The following is an 18,210-nucleotide window of genomic DNA, read 5'->3' as shown; positions in this document are numbered from 1 at the left end:
GCAGTGACCGTGAGATGGTGGAGTGTAGGATCCTACGAGGAGGGAGCAGGGCAAGAAGTAGGATCACAACCCCGGACTTCAGGAGAGCTAACTTTGGCCTCTTCAGGGACCTACTTAGGGGAATCTCATGGGGTAGGGCCCTAGAAGGAAGAGGGGTCCAAGAAAGCTGGTTAATATCACCTCCTCCAGATTGGTGCATCCCTCTGAGGAAGAAGTCCAGCAAAGTGGGCAGGAGACCTGCATGGATGAGCAAGGAACTCCTGACAAAACTCCAGCAGAAGAAGGAAGCCTACAGAATGTGGGAAAGGGGACAGGCCACTTGGGAGGAAGACAGGGATGTTGTCAGAGTGTGCAGGGATGCGACAAGGAAGGCTAAGGCCCAGTTGGAATTAAATCTCACAAGAGATGTCAAGGACAACAAGAAGGGCTTCTTCCAATACATCAATAGCAAAAGGAAGACTAGGGAAAATGTCGGCCCACTGCTGAATGGGGCAGGTGCCCTGGTGACAAAGGATTTAGAGAAGGCAGAGTTACTGAATGCTGCCTTTGCTTCAGTCTTCACTGCTAAGGCCAGTGCTCAGGAATTCCAGACCCTGGGGACAAGAGAGGAAGGCTGGAGAAAGGAAGACTCTCCGTTGGTTGAGGAGGATCAGGTTAGAGATCATTTGTGCAAACCTGACATCTAAAAATCCATGGGCCCCGATGGGATGCACTCACGAGTGCTGAGGGAGCTGGCGGATGTCATTGCTAGGCAACTCTCCATCATCTTGGAAAGGTCCTGGAGATCAGGGGAGGTGCCTGAGGACTGGAAGAAAGCCAATGTCACCCTAGTCTTCAAAAAGGGCAAGAAGGAGGAGCCAGGAAACTCCAGGCCTGTCAGCCTCACCTCCATCCCTGGAAAGGTGATGGAACAGCTCATCCTGGAGGTCTTCACTAAGCATGTGGAGGACAAGAAGGTGATCAGGAGGAGTCAGCACGGATTCATGAAACCCTCTGCACCAGGACAGGCTGGGGGCTGACCTGCTGGAAAGCAGCTCTGCAGAGAACAACCTGGGAGTCCTGGTGGACAACAAGTTGACCATGAGCCAGCAGTGTGCCCTTGTGGCCAAGAAGGCCAATGGTCTCCTGGGGTGCATTGGGTAGAGTGTTGCCAGCAGGTCGAAGGAGGTGATCCTGCCCCTCTCCTCAGCCCTGGGGAGGCCTCACCTGGAGTCCTGTGTCCACTTCTGGGCTCCCCAGTACAAGAGAGACATGGCACTACTGGAAAGAGTCTAGCGGAGGGCTACAAAGATGATGAGGGGACTGGAGCATCTCTCCTATGAAGGAAGGCTGAGAGAACTGGTCCTGTTTAGCCTGGAGAAGAGAAGATTGAGAGGCGATCTCATAAACGTGTACAAGTATGTGAAGAGGGAGTGTCAAGAGGATGAGGCCAGCCTCTTCTCCGTGGTGCCCAGTGACAGGACAAGAGGCAACGGGCACAAACTGAAACGCAGGAAGTTCCACCTAAACCTGAGAAAAAACTTCTTCACTGTGAGGGTGGCAGAGTATTGGGACAGGTTGCCCAGAGAGGTAGTGGAGTCTCCTTCCCTGGAGATATTCAAAACCTGTCTGCATGTGATCCTGAGAAATATGGTCTAGAGGACCCTGCTTGAGCAGGGAGGTTGGACTAGATGATCTCCAGAGGTCCCTTCCAAACTACGCCATTCTGTGATTCTGTGATTTCACTCTACACAAATGACTGTTTACAGCCTTTGCTAAAAAATGGAAATAGTTATCAAATTTGGTAGTTACCAAATACAGCTATTTGGGCCTGTCTATAAAAGTCTGAAAGAAGAAAATAAAAAGATAAAGACTGATGTAAGAAAAGCATGGGCCGAAGTCCTTAAAGATGTATTTTAGAAAAGTATATTATTTGGAGAGAGAGCGGAAGACTAAAGGGAGAACAGCCAAAAATAGTTAAGATGCTGTACTATCAAAATATAGGAAGGAATATGTGGAAACAGTACTAAAGATATAAATAATAATAATAGAAATATAAGAAAGGTAGTAATAAAATGTCTATATCCCATTGCAAGTTTTTTGAATCATTTATTCTTTAAAATTTGTACTGTTATTTCTTGAAAAATATAAGCTTTATTTACAAGATTAGATTGACTCCACCCTGACCCAGCCTTATGAGAGAGGAAACATGATCCACTCTGTGTACTTTATGGCCTGGTAGGAATTCAGGCTAGACCTTCTCAGTGAGTGTACAAATTACCGACTGCTTTAGAGGTGGCTGCTCCTTTCTCCTCCAACAAGCTGGCTATTGAATCAGTTCTGCTCAGGGAGCAGGACCTGAGAAATGCATTTTCATGTCCAGAGTGTAAGAAATCTTCCATGCTACCTTGAGTCAGAAAGGGACAGGATATGCTTCTGTACTTAAATTCCTTATTTGCTAACTGTCAGCAGTTCCCCACTTTGCTAGAGTTTTGGATTGCTCTCCAGTGGTAGCCAGCTTTCTCCATGGTAGTCTTAAATACTTAATTCGGGCACGCTGAACAATTTGGAAGCTATCAGGTGTTTCTTCGTTGGGTGTCCTGTCAGGGGACTGGGTAAGCTCCAATTCACCATCTTTTGAACTTAATGAAACAGATGAAGTGATTAAATTATACATAACAGAGCATACAACTCCCCCCAAAAATTGTAATGGCAGACTCAGGGATAAACTCGTTAAAAGTTTTTCATTCTAGGGGAGAACTGAGAGATTGACTAGTTTCCTTAAACAAGTTTACTCCAACAATGGGACTGATGGTCTTGTTCAGAAAATAGAAGAACAGTCTATTTTTCTTCACTCATTTCTGTAACCAATGACCTTACCTATTAAGTATGACTTTTAAGCAAAAATGTGGAGCTTGGCCTTAGGCCTCTTACCTGATTCTGTCTATGCTACCCTATTGCACAGCTGAGAGTAGTGAACTATATTTGAGTACAAAAGTCATTTGGCAGGAAATGTCAATCAAATATAAAACTAATTATATAGAAATTATAAGTCAATCAAAGAAATTATAAATCAAATTTGTTAGTGCTTTTTTGTTGTTCATGAAAAATTTATGAGCATCTACTTTCTGGGTTACAGGCAAGCCATCACATTTTTAGAAAACAGTAGATACAACTTTTAAAACTATTTCTTCATAAACTTCAGAAACTATCTTAGACTATGTGTGATTGGAATGAACTCTCCAGGAGCGTGTCACACTTTGTGTTACTAAGGAAAAATACTAAGAAATGCTGGTCTCAAAATTCGCACAAAAAAGCATAACAAATCAGAGTCACAATCTTCTCGGGCTGTCCAAATGACCAGATCGATATTGCTGATGAGAAAATAGTAAAGCTTTCTTCACTCAGTTGAGTTTCTATGATAAGTCATGTGGGGGCAGGGGAGAATCAGCCTTGTTTTATGCCGATAGACATAAAACCTGGTGGCCGTTGGTATTTTACTCTATTTCAGCTGAAGTTCACCACATTACCTTCAGACATAATGACTACGACAAAATTAGCAATTGTATATGCATATATCATCTTGATTAGTACAGCTGACATATGTTGAAATAATCAAGGTGTGAAACATTACCATAAACATTACCATTACAGCACATTAGATGAGCTGTGGCTATTCTTAAGATGTGTACTTTACAACAAACATAAGGTAAAATGCACTAGCTTAAACATCTTTCACTGTGAGGGTGACAGAGCATTGGAACAGGTTGCCCAGAGAGGTAGTGGAGTCTCCTTCCCTGGAGATATTCAAAAGCCGTCTGGATGTGATCCTGAGAAATATGGTCTAGAGGACCCTGCTTGAGCAGGGAGGTTGGACTAGATGATCTCCAGAGGTCCCTTCCAACCTAAACGATTCTGTGATTCTGTGATCTTTCATTAATGCTTTTTACATTTATATTTACAAGTTAATGCATTAATATTAGACTAAGAAAGTGCATACAGTCATCTTGTGTAGCTATCTCTTGTACTACAATAGCCTGGTTGTGTTTCTGAGCTTTTTAGACCAGTCTCATCTGTGGGGAAGAAAGGATAATGTGTCTGTCAGTGGAAAGGGAGCACATTCATCATGGCACCATTCCCACTTTGAAGGGAAATCAAGGTTACAGCCAAGGTTACAGCTAACTGATCAGAGAAAGCAAGTTAGGGAATACACAGCCAAATACTATATTAAGGAAATTGGGATCAGGCAAAAATGTGACTTTTTCTACTGATAAACATCTCTTGGGTATTGTAAGTAAAAAATAATATTTTCTAGTTCTACACAACCTAAGTGCGCTTCATGCAATAAGCATACAATGCCTTTGAAGAATTAGGTTGTGAACACACAAGTAGTTGGTTGTTCTATGCACGGTTTGTTTAGCAGCAACAAGGAAATTAACAGTGCCAGCATGGGGTAAGGTCTTCGACCTTAGCCCGCTGAAAGGAGTACTAAGGAAGCTTCACACAAAAAAAAAAAAAAAAAAATGCAGCTGGAGATCCCAAAGTGCCTGGTGCCAGTGTACAAGCACTTAGGCCCTTTAGATCCAGTCTCAGGAGGGTGTTTATAGGTCATGCTAAGTATTCATTTCAGAACGATGTACAAGGGTAATGCCAATTAGGTCACAGCCATCTGGCAGACCTGTGAGAGCAAACACTCCACGTTGTCCTCAGGAGTAATTTCTTTATTAGCTGAGAGAGAGTAAAGAAAATTAAAGGACTCTCAAAGACATTCAAAATGATTAACTCACATCTGTAAACAACATAGTTTCTTCCCAAACCCATTTCTGGTTACTAAATTTTATTACATGTTTTGCCTTCATTCCTTCCTTTGGTAAGCTTTGCGATAGAAACATGTTAACTATGCAGCACATATTAATAACAGCTTTTCTTTCATTCATCAGCAATTTATCTAATCACTTACAAATTTAAATAGATTACACTGGCTGCTTCTTTGCCTTATCCATCCACAAAGCTTTTCTCTTCTTTAAATATTTAAATGCCCTAGGACCCTCTTCTAGCATAGTTCTTATTTCTTATAATACGTCTTCTATCTCTTGGAAGAAATTATATCTGTTATCTTATTTCTGGCCCTACTTTATGAGCATTGATAATAAAGAATTAAATGTAAACTGTGATAGCATGGCTTCTCTCTTCTGTCTGTAAATGAATTAGATCATCTTTTAGATGCCCTAGTTTTAAACTTCTTTACTGAATACTTAAAAATCTTCACGGTACAATGGCTCCCAAATCTATTGTCATTTGGACCTGCCAGAGTTTTGCTTAGAGGTCACAAACTAATAGCAACGCTAGGCAAATTGCAGCCAGTAAATGGGTCACAGAGGGGAATAAAATAGAGCCTAGAAAAGACAGTGCACATAAATGGAAGTAAGGATGCAGTCTTTCAGGTTTTAAGCATGTGGGAAGTAAATTGAGCATTTTACCACCCATTGGCATTTCCTGCTCACAAGTTTCTAACCTTAATCAGAGAAAATAAATATAAACTTCATTTTCCAAATGGACAACCTAGACACAAACATAGCAGATTATCTGCAAATATTTAATGTGGCCTCTGTAAGAACGGCCCTGAGATTTCCTCAGTCCCAACATAACTTCCCTGAGAAATCTTTCTATCTGACCTCTTTGATTAAAACCCTATCCTGGAAAGTTCTGACCTGTTGAGAATATTGACAGCAGTGAAGACAGAAAAAATCTTTCTGCGTATCCAAAGTAACACGGTTTTAGAGAGAGAAATCAAATTTCTGCCAAGCGTGTTTATATAAATGCTGTTCAAATTCTTCTCAAATAAGACTGGCTTCACAAGAAAGTTGCTTAGGGCAAACAAGACTTTAAGAAAGTACATTCGAAATAATTAAAAAAAAACGAAGAAATAAAAAGTTTAAAAAAACACGGTGCTGTGGAAGCACATGCTGAAATCTATAAATGCAAAAGAAGACCAAAACTAATATAATGCTTTCAGTAGGAAAAAAAGAAAGGAAGAAGAAAATAGTCAATTTTGGTTCACATCTGTATATTCCCAAAGCAAGCTATAATAAATCTGTACATAAAAAGGCAAAATTGGAAGGTAACTTCATAAGTGCATACACCACCAACTAATGCTTATAAAAGAAACGGAAAAGTGACAAAACAGCAAAAAAGGTTATTTCTGGTAAAATAGCACACATAAGAAGATAATTCACTAAGTATATCAGGGTGGAACAGATGCTTTGATTAGGCCCATTTATAATGTAGAAAGATCTGTTTTATCATCTTATTTTATGACTATATTCTTATTTCTACTGAAACAAAGCAGGAAAATGATCACAAGAGAAAAAATGAATATAGACAAGCAAATTCAAAGGCTATTTATTTGCATTTTGAAAGAAGTCAATTAATAATCCTAACACTAAGCCATACTAATTTATTAGATATTATGTATTAGATATCCTGTATTAGATATTATGTAAAAGAAATATGATAAAATGATGTGTATCCAGAAGTTCAATATAATACTAAAAATAACACATATGGAAGCAACATTCACAAAATACACAAACTACTAATTAATATTCTTAAAGCCTCATTCATGCTAGCATCTTATACCTTTAATATCACTTACTAACTTCTTGAATTATTTAAGAATAAGATAAAATTATCTAAGTATCACCTGACATATTTTCAAAGGTGCTAAAAGATGAAAATAAACACTGGACTACAGCAAAATAAAGGTTAGATGGTGGAGGTATTTCAATGGTCTTTAGCTGGCTACCTGTCCTGCTTAGGCATTCTGAAGGCCACTGTATGCATTTAGAGAACTGATGCTTCCAATATCTGAAAATTTATCCTGCTCTGGAAGTCTTGCAAGATCGCCAATACTTGCAGAGCATATTTATACAATGTAGTGTGGGACAAGCATTTGATGAAGAAAACAGACAACCTAGCAAGTGTAGGTCAGATTTAAAAAAAAAAAAAATGGAGAACTAAAATAAAGAGATCACTAATGTAGCACCATAGACTTCACGGGCTCCTCAGGACAAATGCAGCCCTCTGAAGGAACTCAGGGAATGATGAATCCAGTACAGAGAGACTAAGCTTTGAGAGAGATGTCTTTCTCCCTTCACCAGGTTCATTCACACCCCCATAGTTGTTTTTCCGGTCTACATATTCCTTAACTTGTCTCCCGAAAATAATTTAAGAGCCCCAGTTGATGTTTCCTTCCCTTTTGTTCTTCCTTGTGTGTAACTTTGGTAAAACAAAAAATAATGAAGAATCTCTGAAAAATGTATTTGGGGAAATTGAAATTGAGACTACATCTATTATATAGCATTCACTTGTAAAGTGAGCAAAGGGACCACGAAAAAATTCAATGACAAGTGAAACAGGCAATTGCAAGAAATAGTAAGACTGAATAAAAAGAAAAGAAATATGCCTTGAGTATTCTTTAACAGTTTATTGTGAAAATGGTAAAAAACATAGGCGGCTAGAGTTAAGAATAAAAGTTTACCTATTAAATCAATTTACCCTGTTTTAGTTTTGTGAGTGAGACAGAAGATATAAGGATGTTCCCTTGAGAATGAAATGAAGATTAAAACATCCAGTGTGGTTTTTAGAGACTTTTCCCATTTGAGTTCATATTACTGCATTTATTGGCATTTCATTCTTTCTACAACCTGTTTTTTATTAAAATACTTCCTCTGAGAGATTGTCATACTCGGCTGCTCTCTGCTGTACAGTGTTTTCTTTGACTTAAAAATATTTTTGGGTCACTGTTAGTGACAAAGCCAAATATTTTTTCCATATGGATGGTTTTATGCTGAACAACATCTCCATCACAGTCTATATCCGATTTGATCCAAATCCCAAGGACACAACCTAGTCATCAATTACAACTCAGCATCTTGCACCTATTCCCTGAAGGCTGCACAAACTGTTGTTTAGGTAGAGTGAGTTCCAATGCTAAAAGTGGCTTGCCTCAGCAAAGGCATAAATATACCAGTTCTTTTGACAGAGATCTATTAGGTATAATAGCAAGGCATATGGGGGGGGAAGCTCTCCACCCTATAATTTGGCACTCTGGATGACTTAACACAGCTGTAGTTATAACTCCAACATGATGATGGTGAAAACTTTACATACTATGTATTGTCAGTAAGGCAGAAACTTCACCATGCTTAACATTTTTGTCTTAGTTAAATAAGAGGATGCAATGTGCATTTGGTATTTTGTATTATTCAGCTTTATAAAGATAACATAGAAAATGGAGAGTCAATAGCACTCTGATAAATCTATCTCTGTCTTAAGTGGAGGTTATAAACTAGAAGGACAAAATGATTCCTTTCTACATAAGAATTTGTACACTAACTCATCATAAACTAATAGAACAAAATTTCTCTACATTAGAATCAACTCTGCCATCCAATTCCTTGTAAGAATTTCAGATTAAGCATTACTACTTGTTACTCAGTTACAAACTTGTGAATTCTCAGTATGCTTCTCTTCCAAACCTTTGTTATTTTATGCTAATAAATAAGTCGTCTGGTGTGAGTTTGTCAGTGTGAGTGCATTTTTTTTTTTTGAATAGGTATTTTTCCTTCTATAAAACCCTCAATCCGCAAAAATAGAACTAACATTTACAACCTTATTAATTTGCAGCTTGGCAAAGATGTCTTCCTATCTGTTTAAGGACATAAAACAGCACCTATTTGCATGTTTTACTTTATTCACCAGCATCATTTGCGATGCTCCAATGATGTCAAGTGTCAGAAAAAATTAGTTTGCTAGGTAACTTGTGCTCCCTCTGCTGACTGAACACAGCATAAATAGCAAGTGAAAGTATAACCACTGGAGCAGTGTTACACGTGCAGAATCTATTATTTAAAAAGTCCTAGACACACTAAAAATACCACATAAAAGACAATTTGATGATTATATATTTATAATAGGATGAAATGTATATATTTGGATTGGGTTGTCATTTGCCCCACTGCATATTTACTGAATCAGACGGTGTATCCATGATTTCCAGCTATGACGGTTCGTAAACATTACAAATGATTAATGGGATAGCCATTTGAGTGAGCACAAAGTAATTTCTCTCTATTAGAGTAAATATGTCACACCCCGTCAATTAAAAATCCATTTAACACCAACCCAGAAATAACAAGCGCTTTGGAATGAGGCACCAGAAACCCTATTTGCAACTAAAATTATCTGTATATCGTATAAGAAGTTGACTTTGCATTGCAAATAAATTTATTCTTCACTATAAATTTGCCTACAGCAAGAATTTTAAAAGACAAATTTTCCTTTTATTGTAACATTTCTATATTGGATTCTTAGTACATCAGCGCTAGATAACTATAAGCATTAGTTCATTGTCATGGTTTCATAATTATTTCCATCTTATTTGCATTTTGGAGTACCAGCAGCAATGTGATGATAGATGTTACCTCTACATTAAAAAAAGCAAAAGAAAAACAAACCATAACAAGATAAAACCATCCATATTCCCTCAGATGATGATGATATCACAAACACAAATGAAATACACTATCTCTGATATTCCTTCTTACTTGGCTAACAATTAATGCATTAACACCACAGAATGTAAGCATGTTTAATTGATTACATGTCGTTCTAAGAATATTAACTTTAACTGGAATTGTAAGTAACAGGCACTGATGTGAAGACTTGCATGCTGGTAATGCTCATTCACTTTATAAAGGATGCCAAACTGAGGCATTGTGCAATGACCTAATATGTTCAGAAGCAATTTTTGCCTTCATTTCAGCTGTGAACAATTTTGCCTGAGGAATTATGAGAAGAAAATGATAGGCATTTGCTTTACTTTTAATTTATGTTAATTTATTTCCTAAACACATAAAGCATTTACAGAACAGAATTACACAGTTGCTTGGGTCACACAATACCTATAACTGTCACATTATTGTTCCCATGTTTTCTTTCTATTCCTTTCGCAGCCTACTTTTAAATGTCCAGTGAAAGCAAGCTTCTGTCATTTCTCTTGGAAAATCACTCCAAGACCCTAATATATCTCAAGGTTACAACACGTCTCATTTCCACTAATTAAAACAGGAATAATTCCTTTAGGTATTTCCACAGACGAGGGATGTCCCAGCCTTGCGAGTTAGTTCAGCTATTCAACAAGTGTCGTTTTTGTGTGAAGCTGCAACTACGGTGCAAAGCAAGAGATTCTGAACCAAATTTGAAACAAGATAAAAATAGCTTTTAAAAAGTGGACAGACCTATGCAACACGTATCTGAATGAAAATCACTGAGATCATAAAATCTTTAATCTTCTGTCAATCATTTCTGTAGGTGAAATGAAATCAGAGCTAAATACAAATGGTGTAACCATGACACTGCTAAGATCAGAGCATATACCACACCATTCATTATCCAAAAATCTAGGGAGGACCCATTCCACTGCCTTTAGGTCAGAATGCCTTACTTTTAGGAGGAGTCTTACTGGTTCATGTTTTGGAAGAAAGCAAGAAGATGCATAGTGAAAAGCAGCAGTGTATATGGACATGTTTCACAGGAATGCAGAGAGAAACTGCATTAAAAAAAAAAAAAAAAAGCAGGATCAATGGGCAGAATGAAGTAAAATCACCTGTCTGATCTGTCTCATGACCCACATGACTAAAGACTGTTTATTCTGTGTCACTGAACCAAATGGCACAGCCTCTACCTCTCCAAAGGCACTGATCTTTGACTAAAAGGATAATAACTTCAATTTATCTTTGCAGAAGAAACAGTAATTCATTGTGTTTGAAAGAACATTCCCCCCATTCTAGCAGGTTTTTCAGCACGAGGCAATGATGAGACTCTAGGAAATTGCACCAAAAATCCTGTTCAGATTAGATAATGCCATATTGAATGCTGAGCCTTCTCGCTAGGCTTCACTGCATATCAGTTCCTGAAAAGGCCATTTGCGTACAATCCTGTAAAGGGCCTGTGGAATGGGCAACTCTCGAGGGAAGAACAGCCTTTTGAAATCAGCAACTAAATCTGAATTTAGCTCTAAGGATTTAAGAACTTTATTTCATCTAGATTAGAGTCCTGTTCTTTGGTGTCAGAAGGTATTTGTGACTGTTAAAAGCAAGAATGTAAAATAAGGGCCTGGATTACCCACAGCTTTATCCTGGTAGGCAGAGGGTAGTCAGACATATGCCTTCTTCTTTCTCACAGATGCTGTGATATTTCTGGATTAGCAGGAGGGGACCTACTGGACCCTAACAGTGAAAGAATTGGCTTGAGGCCCTCAGACACAATGGGGACTTTATTCTTCACAATAGAGAGTGATTTCCTCTCCCTTGTTCAGTTTATGTTTCTGTTTAACTGGGATTATATGCAACTATTCCAGCGTTAGTATTTTATATTGTAATTGTTTTCTGTTATTAATCCCTCTTAGTTTGGAAAGCTATACAAGCATTTTACAAGACAATATGTCTTGTTGTGTATGATTTCTGTACAGTATAAGCTGGAAACACACTTCAGTAACAGCAGAATTTTAAGTCTGCTTTGTCTATTTTTTTTTTCCCCAAAGAAGACAAAGAATTGACTGAAAGGGTAGATGTTAAAAACAAACAGGTCATTGACAGAAACTGTGACAATCTTGAAAGTGAGCAGAAACTCATTTTATATCCTGTTTTTTTTTTTTTTTTCTCAAAAAGACATTATTTGGACTATGAAATTGTTCAAATATTATCATCCACCAAAAAAAAAAAAAAAAAAAGCCCTAAACATATTTTTTTTTTTTTTTAATATAACTGAATTTAGGTACTTTGCTTTTAAAAATAGCTCATAAAACAGAAATAAAAATTTGTGTTACTCTACTAATTATATAAATTACAAATGAATTAAACAACACATAAAGATTTAAAGGAAGAACAAAAATATTAACATGTGAACAACAACAGATATTAGAATTTCTTTAAACTACCCACATAAATACTGTATTGATTTCCTAAGTAACTGCTTAAATTTACAAAAGGAGTGAAGAAATAACAGATCAACTACTATTTAGAGATTACCTGATACATACCAGATATACATCTACTCAAACTTCATATAATCTAAGGTGGTCTAATCTGTGGAAATTTAGACTTATTTAGGAAAAAAAAAAAGTCACTATTATCACCTACTAATAATTCAACAAAAATGACATATCCTGTACACTATGTTATTACTTTTCTGTACTGACCCTTATTCTTCATATTAGTAATGAAGCCACTAAATAGCTTACTTTCTTATTCTTTACATCAAAAGACTGTCAATATGGGCCCCATCTCTCTTCTTCCTATCTTTGCCTTTCTTTCCTCCTTCCCCAAAGGAAAAAACAAAACAAAATAAAACAATTTCCATCAACAGAATTTTTATCATTCAAGTTTTAACATGATGATTTTGATAAAATATTTTTTTCCAAGTTAAACAGATCCTGCAATTCAACAGCAATGATGTGGAGAAGGCTGTGCATGCTCAGTTCCATACTAAGCAAACATCTGCCAAACACGAAATAGCAGCACAGTGTGTAAGCTATAGAAAACATTTAATGTCCTTCTTCATCAGCTTTGCTCAAGTTTTTCATTTCTTTATTGCTTAGTCTACTAGAAAAAGAGCCAAAGATGCAGTTATTTTTCCTTCACCCTATTGTTCAGAGAAGAAATACTGTTGATCCCTTTGCTGTTGCCTAGGACTTTTTGTCTTCATGGTAGCTCATAGTTAAATATATCACTAACCTTAGACAATATTCTGAGATTCCCCTAGTGTATGGAAGAAATCAAGACCTACCTTTAATAACTATCATGGCCTACCACCTGTTGTTGCCGCTTCAATTATATTTAGCGTGATTGAAATGAGAACCCACAGAGCATTTTCAGTGAGCAACCCTCTGCAGATGCGAAATACTTCATTTCTATCCCTAACAGATATACAGCTGTTGAAAAGCTACTCACTTGTGTAAGATGCACCCTCTTCACATATACTGAAGTAAGTAAAGTACATACGCTTACTATTGCTCATGCAAATAAAGGAAATCTATTTTTTTCATTTCCATTTTGCAGAGCAGGGATTAAACAGAAAAATGAAAGATTTGTTCATGTTGCTTAAATAAGTTTTTTTATCTTGCCTTGATATTAATACAGTTTTTAAGGTTATCACGAAAGAAAGCCAAATTAAAGGGCTTTTCTGTTTGCTTTTTGTTATGTGTTTTCTACAGTTATGATAAGAGTTAGCAATCTCCTTCAGCATCCACAGATTCAAATGATAAAGGCCAGGGATTAAGCACAGCCGATTAACAGTCTGTGTCCTCTTCAATCTAGCATTTCCACTGTAGATAAACCCATATTCAGACTGAAGTTATAATAAACAGACTGTCCTCAATATCATTTCCCTAGATGACCTCCTCAAAACTGTCATTCAAGTATTCTTGCGGAAAATTACAGTAAAAGGAAAATCAGACATTACAACACATATCCACATAAATATGATATTGTTTATTCAGAAGATGAAGCCAATATTTAGAAAGCAATTTGGATAAAATGATAATTTTACTATAAACATTTTATTTGTTTCAGTTCTGAGTAATTTCTTATGATTATAGATTTGACATAGTAAATAAAAGCAATTTGCTAAACGTTACCTTTCTTTAATGCTTATACTAATGATTATCTTTAAAATTACTACCTTATTATTTATACTTATTATGACAAAATAAATACATAGCATTGGCTTATAATGTTAGTAATTCTTTTGCCTCCAAAGACAAAGGCAAACACATATAAAAATTCTCCACCTACTGTAGATTCTCTGAAATAGAAATGTTACTCTAAGGGATGTGGTAGTACAAGCCATTCACTGAGTGAACAACAACAACAAAAAAAAAAACAGGGAGACACCCTTGCAGGAATATTCTGTTAGGTATCTGTTTTGATTTATATCATAAATAATATTTTCACCTAAAAAAGAAAAAATTCCTAACAATAGAGAGAGTAGAGTAGGCTTGTAGGAACATTTTAACATGCAAAATTCTGAAAGGCTTTTTTGGCCTCTACTATCAAAAATTTGAATCTAGAATCTCACAGGTTAAAAATAAAACAAAAAAAAAATTGAGGCTATGTTTAAACTAGACAGAAAATGTGTAGTAACAGGCCATTCTAATTTCTTTACTTAGATGTTTCAACTATTTTAAGGAACTATAGAATTTTGTGTCATTTGATTTCAGTGCCCTTCTTTAAATTGAAGCAGTAACATTTCAAACTGTGTTATTGCCAATAAGTAATCTTATCTAACCAGTTAATGGGCCTGGATTCTATTCTTATTTCCATTAGTTTATACTGGCAGAATTCCAGTGAAGTAAATCTGAAATCAGATGAATGTGTGTGTGCATATATTCTTCAAATCTTCATTCAAAGCACATGGCCAAAATTTTGTTCCTTTTGACTAAACTACACAAGTGATAAGAGATAGGTCATACTATACAGAGCCAAATAGGAAAAAAAAAAAAAAAAAAAGAGAGAGAGAGCTGCATTTTGATTAGATGTTCCCTACCTAGACCTGGTTTGAAGTAAGCACTACATGTGATCACAGTTGATTCATTAGAGTTATTCAGAAATTCTTTTCACTGGAGGTTAAAAAAAAAAAAGACAACATAAAATGATTCAGATTAAGTCTCATAGTCAGAGCATTAATTAGGTTTGGATGCTTCCATCCACCTTTTCATACAGACACAAAACAGTTTCAGAGCCCTTTTAAAGAAATCTGTACTTGAGAAAGAATTGAAAATGTGATTTTAACTCAAAGTCACTCACTTTGAGACCCTGCTTCAAAAACTAATTTTATGATCTGTCTCCATAACAACGTAGCTTATTTCTGCCAGCTAAGACCCATATAATGAAGCATAATGTGTTTAATCAGATTGTATGGACTACAATTTAAGGCAATTTATGTTTAGTTCGATTTGGAGACGCACTAATTTAGATGATGTGATTTGTAGGTCAGTCTCTTTAATCATGTTTATGAGCAAAAGGTTGCATATTTTCTCACCAAAGAAATATACTGAGTTATATTTAACTAGTGATAAAATACATAGTACACAATTAAAACTTCCTGTATTGCATACCTTTATTTTTAAATTTCTCATTCTCTATCACAGCCTGCTAAGAATGCCTGTCCTATAGCACAGGATCAATCTTGCCTTCAATCATTTCAGTCTTGCCTTGTCATCACTGACACCAAATTGCATTTGTCCCTATTCAGCTATATACTCTTGTATACGTGGGCTTATTTTTTGAAGGCTATATATATAAAAGAAAATGTACTCCTTTTGCATGCTAATTTGCATTAAAAAAAAAAAAAAGCTTTCTTATACCACACTAAAACTGACATATAAAAACTGGGAGGAGGAGAAAGATACATGTTTTACAGAGTTAAGTAGACACAAAAGTCTACAAGATGTACAATCAAACCTAACAGACCTTTTTGTTTATAAGTTAAAAGGAAATACCATTAGCTATTACATGCAAGACAAGCAATTTTGTAGGCTGTTAGTCATTGGGCACACGGCATTTTATTATCATATATTTGATATTAAATAATATTTTTTCTATATATTTATATATATATTTCTCCATTTCTGATTTCCTGTCCTCCTTAATGGAACAAACTTCCTGTTACTGGACAGAAGATATTTATGAATTTGTTTAAAATGGCATTGGTTAGCAGAGTTGGGATTCTTCCAGTGCGAACAAATAAGATCTAAAGTCAAAATGTTTTCTTAGGACAAACTTGCCCTAATGACTAATTAAAAGCTGCAAGATCAAACCCTAAATGTAAATAACTGTGGGGGAAAATTATCCAAGTTAATATCTTAGGAGTGACATGCCGGGCAGTAAGACTGGAAGAGGGAAAGAACTGAGTGGAAAGATTTACTCCTTCATGTATGTGCACATACACACACACACATGCACACACACACGCACATACACATACAGAGCTTTTCCTTCAAAATACTTTTCTTTTAAGCAGGTTGGTAGTAATTATGTTTCCAGAGCTCCCCATATTCCCAGATCTTACCCTTTTATTTTTAGCTTTCAGGTTTTTGCTTTGGCTGATGAGAACAGGAAAAGAAAGTGGCATGTTTATTGCTGTCAAATGGCTTGGAAATTCTGAGTAAAGAAGCCAGTCAAGGCAAAAGGATTATAATAATAATCAAAGAACAAAAATTTGCATATTTAGGGTATGGTTACTGAGAAATAACAATGCCATGGTTATGCAAATGAAGCCCTCTGCTAAAATGAAGGGATTTGCATATCTAGGAAAAATCTGTCATGTTATGCATCAGTAACTACATTCTAAGTGGCTGAAACAACTGGCTTTTAGCAGAATATTAAATATAATTGTCACTAGGATTTCTTATTTCCCTGTGATAGAGAATGAACTTTAATCATTTGGTGCCTGATGAAAACAGGTCTTGTTTTCAGTGGGAAGCAATATCACTCAGAACCTCAAAAGATACATTTAATATGATATAAAACTAGAATCTTTAAGATTAAAGATGATCATGAAAACATTCAAAAAGAACTGCATGTTACCAATTGTACTCGTCCTTGTTGTCTATAGAAAGTAGTCCTCTTGAGAGAAGATTGCAGAAAATAAATGCAAGTTTAAGTCCAGTTGTTTATTTAACAACTCTGCATAATATAATCATGTTCACTTCACTTTACATTTAGTAAACGAAGGATAAAAAGTTGAACTAAAACACTTTATTAGTAAAAAATGCAGACTGAACTTCTGTAACAATTTTATTTTATCTATTAAAATCAAACCACTTAAAGGTTGGTTCAAAGGTATTAAAATTAAATTAAAAAGAAATAAAATGTAGATAAACTCTCCTTTAAAATGAGTTATGTTGCAGTATTTGTGCCATTCATACAAAGGAAAATAAAATGTTACTTCTGCTTAATGTTTAGTTCCTCCTTCCTCTTTTGCAAGTGATGCTCCACCATAGCTCAAATATAAACTTAAGGCTGGCTTACACACCCTGGCCACTACCTGCAAATAAAATTTAAGTCCAGTGATTCACAGATATGTGAAAGAGAATCCATCCAAGCATGTTCGATCTGTATAGTATTACTTATAATGAGTGTAAAGAGATAAAACACACAGATAAAACACAGAGGAAACTGATCAAGCTGCTACAGAAACCAGCCTACCCACCCTTTGCAGAACTGGTGAGTGACCTGGAGAGGGGCTGTTAGTGTACTTACCATCCTCTGTGGGCACGTAGATATTCAGATACAGGCAGTCTTCATTTTGATCTTGAACATATGTCACCACAGTATCCAAATTGGCTGTAAACCAGACCGGCAGCATGTCGTTGAGCAGTGACCTCTCATCCAGGTACTGAGGGCAGACGGCTGCAAACTGTGTGGCATTACGGACACCCGTCCAAGAAGATGGTGGCTCCGGGGGCTGAAATCTCCTTTCTCCAGTTGGAGGGGAGGCATAAGGAACACCCAGATATTGCTCCACTGGACCAAGGATCTCATTGGGCAAAGGTGTTCTTAAACCACGTATTTTGCCATAATTCGTGGTAACAACTGGGTATTGTGCTTGGCCATCGATGAGAGTAAATCTTATAGCCAGTGCAGTTATCCACAGGAGGAAGTTAGAATTCAACATGACACAGACTGGAGTGAAGATCAAAGGCAGCCATAGAAGTCCCATTGGTTTCGACATTATTTAAACCAACATCAGCAGGGCTCTCTTTCCCACAGCCAGGAGAAAATTAATCAGTTAAGGAAAAAAAGTCAAAAGGAGATGAAGCAAGGGAAAATGTAACTTAGTTCAGGTAGTGAAAAACCAAAAGGTGATGATGAGTGGCAGGTGTCTCAGTTGACTGACTGTAGACAAATTCCAATGCCAGAAGAAACAAGGAGGTGTTTGCCCCTGAGGCCCATCCCAGACTTCAGTGCTGGCTTAATCCTGACAACACACAACACTTCCCAACAAGTAGAGAGGGAAGAGATCCACAATTACTCCACTTCCCTGGCAAAATGGCTCCTTCCAGTGAATTGCAGCCCACTAGTCAGCCTGTGGCCAAGAGAAGAGAGACAACTAAAATCAACAGACACATTCATACTGGCATAAATCTAAATATATATATATTTTAAT

At 36.6% G+C, this 18,210-nt stretch overlaps 1 protein-coding gene across 11 annotated transcripts in view; it reads right to left on the bottom strand.

Annotated features, from left to right (window-relative positions):
* The window catches only part of NLGN4X (neuroligin 4 X-linked), a 190,191-nt gene that overhangs the window by 116,343 nt on the left and 55,638 nt on the right, over positions 1-18,210 (bottom strand). For all 11 annotated transcript variants that reach the window (XM_009683702.2, XM_009683705.2, XM_009683701.2 and 8 more), the window contains one exon: positions 17,304-18,129. In XM_009683702.2, the coding sequence (XP_009681997.1) occupies positions 17,304-17,775 (472 nt within the window). In that variant the 5' untranslated portion in view covers positions 17,776-18,129. The remainder of the gene's footprint in view (positions 1-17,303; positions 18,130-18,210) is intronic.

The sequence above is a fragment of the Struthio camelus genome, chromosome 1 (genome assembly GCF_040807025.1).
Source record: "Struthio camelus isolate bStrCam1 chromosome 1, bStrCam1.hap1, whole genome shotgun sequence".
NCBI lineage: Eukaryota > Metazoa > Chordata > Aves > Struthioniformes > Struthionidae > Struthio > Struthio camelus.
This window is presented reverse-complemented; position numbering and strand designations above follow the sequence as displayed.